The 1,452-nt window shown below is 37.4% G+C and overlaps 1 protein-coding gene across 1 annotated transcript in view; it reads left to right on the top strand.

The window, feature by feature from the left end:
• The window catches only part of WDR64 (WD repeat domain 64), a gene marked incomplete at its 3' end in the record, with an annotated part of 128,473 nt that overhangs the window by 61,488 nt on the left and 65,533 nt on the right, over window positions 1-1,452 (top strand). The window contains exon 8 of the mRNA XM_015424565.1: window positions 975-1,109. Coding sequence (XP_015280051.1) covers window positions 975-1,109 — 135 coding nt within the window. The remainder of the gene's footprint in view (window positions 1-974; window positions 1,110-1,452) is intronic.

The raw sequence follows: 1,452 nt of genomic DNA, 5'->3' as shown, positions 1-1,452 counted from the left end.
CACAGAGAACAGGGAAATATATTGGCAGCTTGCTGACAACTAAATAGTCCTCTTTCAGTCCACTTTCTAACTGGAATTTATTGTGTGAACTGGCAAAATCCAGTTGGAAAGTGCATTGAAAGTGGATTGAATGTGGATTACTTCGTATGTGTGACCACAGCCTTTAAGGTGCTACTGGATTCTTACTCTTTTCTATTATTAGGGGTAGACTGGGCAATAGGCCTGATTTTCTCACAGTTGAAGCAAAACAAACTGGGAAACAACTTGTCAAGTAAACTTTCCTATTTCGAATGTAACTGTGATCAATGTGATTTACATGCTGCCTCTTTTACTTTTCCTCTGAGCTTAAGATAAATAATGCCAAATGTTCATAGAACAAGAACACACTGCTAATGGACACTTTTTTTTTAAAGACAATCTACATGGGTTTGGGTCTGTACCCATGTTGAATGTAGCGTAAGAAATGTTCAATATACGTATAAAGAAAAATTAAGTGTAAACTGTACCCAAATTGTTCATGTGTTGACCGTAACTAATGAAGAGGGCTGGCAATAAACAGAATCATAGTAAGACTAATGCCCATTTTGACCAGGCATTAGTTGGAATGCAAAATTACACAGAAATGGGAGGGTAATTGAGACAGCATGGGGGATTTGGTACAGACTGTGCAGGTACCGTACTTGCGATTTTTAATAGAGCTGAACATTCAAAAAAGAAATAGACATACATACCTCCAGAGTCCTCCCTGGTGCCTAGGTATGTAGGTAGGATACAGGTCTGCCAGATAATTTTGAAAGACCTCATGTCCTGAGAGTCTTAAGGTAATGTGATGATGTATGCAATCACACACAAAACAAATTGAAGATAACCTCCCCATTCTTGGTGTTGTACCAGCATAGCAAGGGAAATGATGCTAATTTACTGACCTAGATGGTTGTGTGTTTTGTTCGTTCTTGTTTTTTTTAATCTCCCAGTGTTAAACGCAAGCTGCATGATGACTGGGTTGTGAAAGTTAAGTACATTCCAGCCTTGAATTGTTTTGTGTCCTGCTCATTGGACAGTGTTCATTCACTTGTTTTGGATGACCTGAAAAGACTGGAAGACAACCTGTAAGTCACAACTTGTATCCCATTGCATGTTTACAGGGTAGGACAATTTGAAAATGCTATTTAAAGGAATACTGATTTATGTTAGTAGTGTTTTTCTTCTAAATGGCGGTTAATTCCAACTCAGAATTGATAATTCCACCTCAGAGCCAGACAAAAAGGATCATTCATGCAATGGCCCATTTTACAAATTTATTTATAGCACACACTACCAAAAATGCCAGTATCTTTCTTGTAATCATTACAGCAAATGGTAAGCAATGTATACTTTGGAATCACTATAAAATTTCTCATCTACAGCCTTCATATTCATCTGAACATACATAGCTCTGAAAAGATCTGAATT

Source organism: Gekko japonicus, unplaced genomic scaffold, assembly GCF_001447785.1.
Source record: "Gekko japonicus isolate JY-2015 unplaced genomic scaffold, Gekko_japonicus_V1.1 scaffold392, whole genome shotgun sequence".
NCBI lineage: Eukaryota > Metazoa > Chordata > Lepidosauria > Squamata > Gekkonidae > Gekko > Gekko japonicus.
This window is presented reverse-complemented; position numbering and strand designations above follow the sequence as displayed.